The sequence below is a fragment of the Cariama cristata genome, unplaced genomic scaffold, assembly GCF_000690535.1.
Source record: "Cariama cristata isolate BGI_N322 unplaced genomic scaffold, ASM69053v1 scaffold408, whole genome shotgun sequence".
NCBI lineage: Eukaryota > Metazoa > Chordata > Aves > Cariamiformes > Cariamidae > Cariama > Cariama cristata.
In genome coordinates, this window is record NW_009629277.1 from 1 (window position 1) to 267 (window position 267).

A 267-nucleotide genomic window follows, 5' to 3' on the forward strand; every position below is an offset into this window, starting at 1 on the left:
GGACCGATCCTTCTCGGAGGGTGGCGAGCGCCTGCTGCAGCAGAAGCAGCCCGGGGGACAGGTCAACTCCAGCCGCTACAAGACGGAGCTGTGCCGCCCCTTCGAGGAGAACGGCGCCTGCAAGTACGGCGACAAGTGCCAGTTCGCCCACGGCATCCACGAGCTGCGGAGCCTCACCCGCCACCCCAAATACAAGACCGAGCTCTGCCGCACCTTCCACACCATCGGGTTCTGCCCCTACGGGCCGCGCTGCCACTTCATCCACAA

General features: G+C 65.9%; 1 protein-coding gene across 1 annotated transcript in view; it reads left to right on the plus strand.

Moving 5' to 3' along the window:
* Nucleotides 1-7: 7 nt before the first annotated feature.
* The window catches only part of ZFP36L1 (ZFP36 ring finger protein-like 1), a gene marked incomplete at its 5' end in the record, with an annotated part of 890 nt that continues 630 nt past the window's right edge, over nt 8-267 (plus strand). The window contains one exon of the mRNA XM_009705092.1: nt 8-266. Coding sequence (XP_009703394.1) covers nt 8-266 — 259 coding nt within the window. The remainder of the gene's footprint in view (nt 267) is intronic.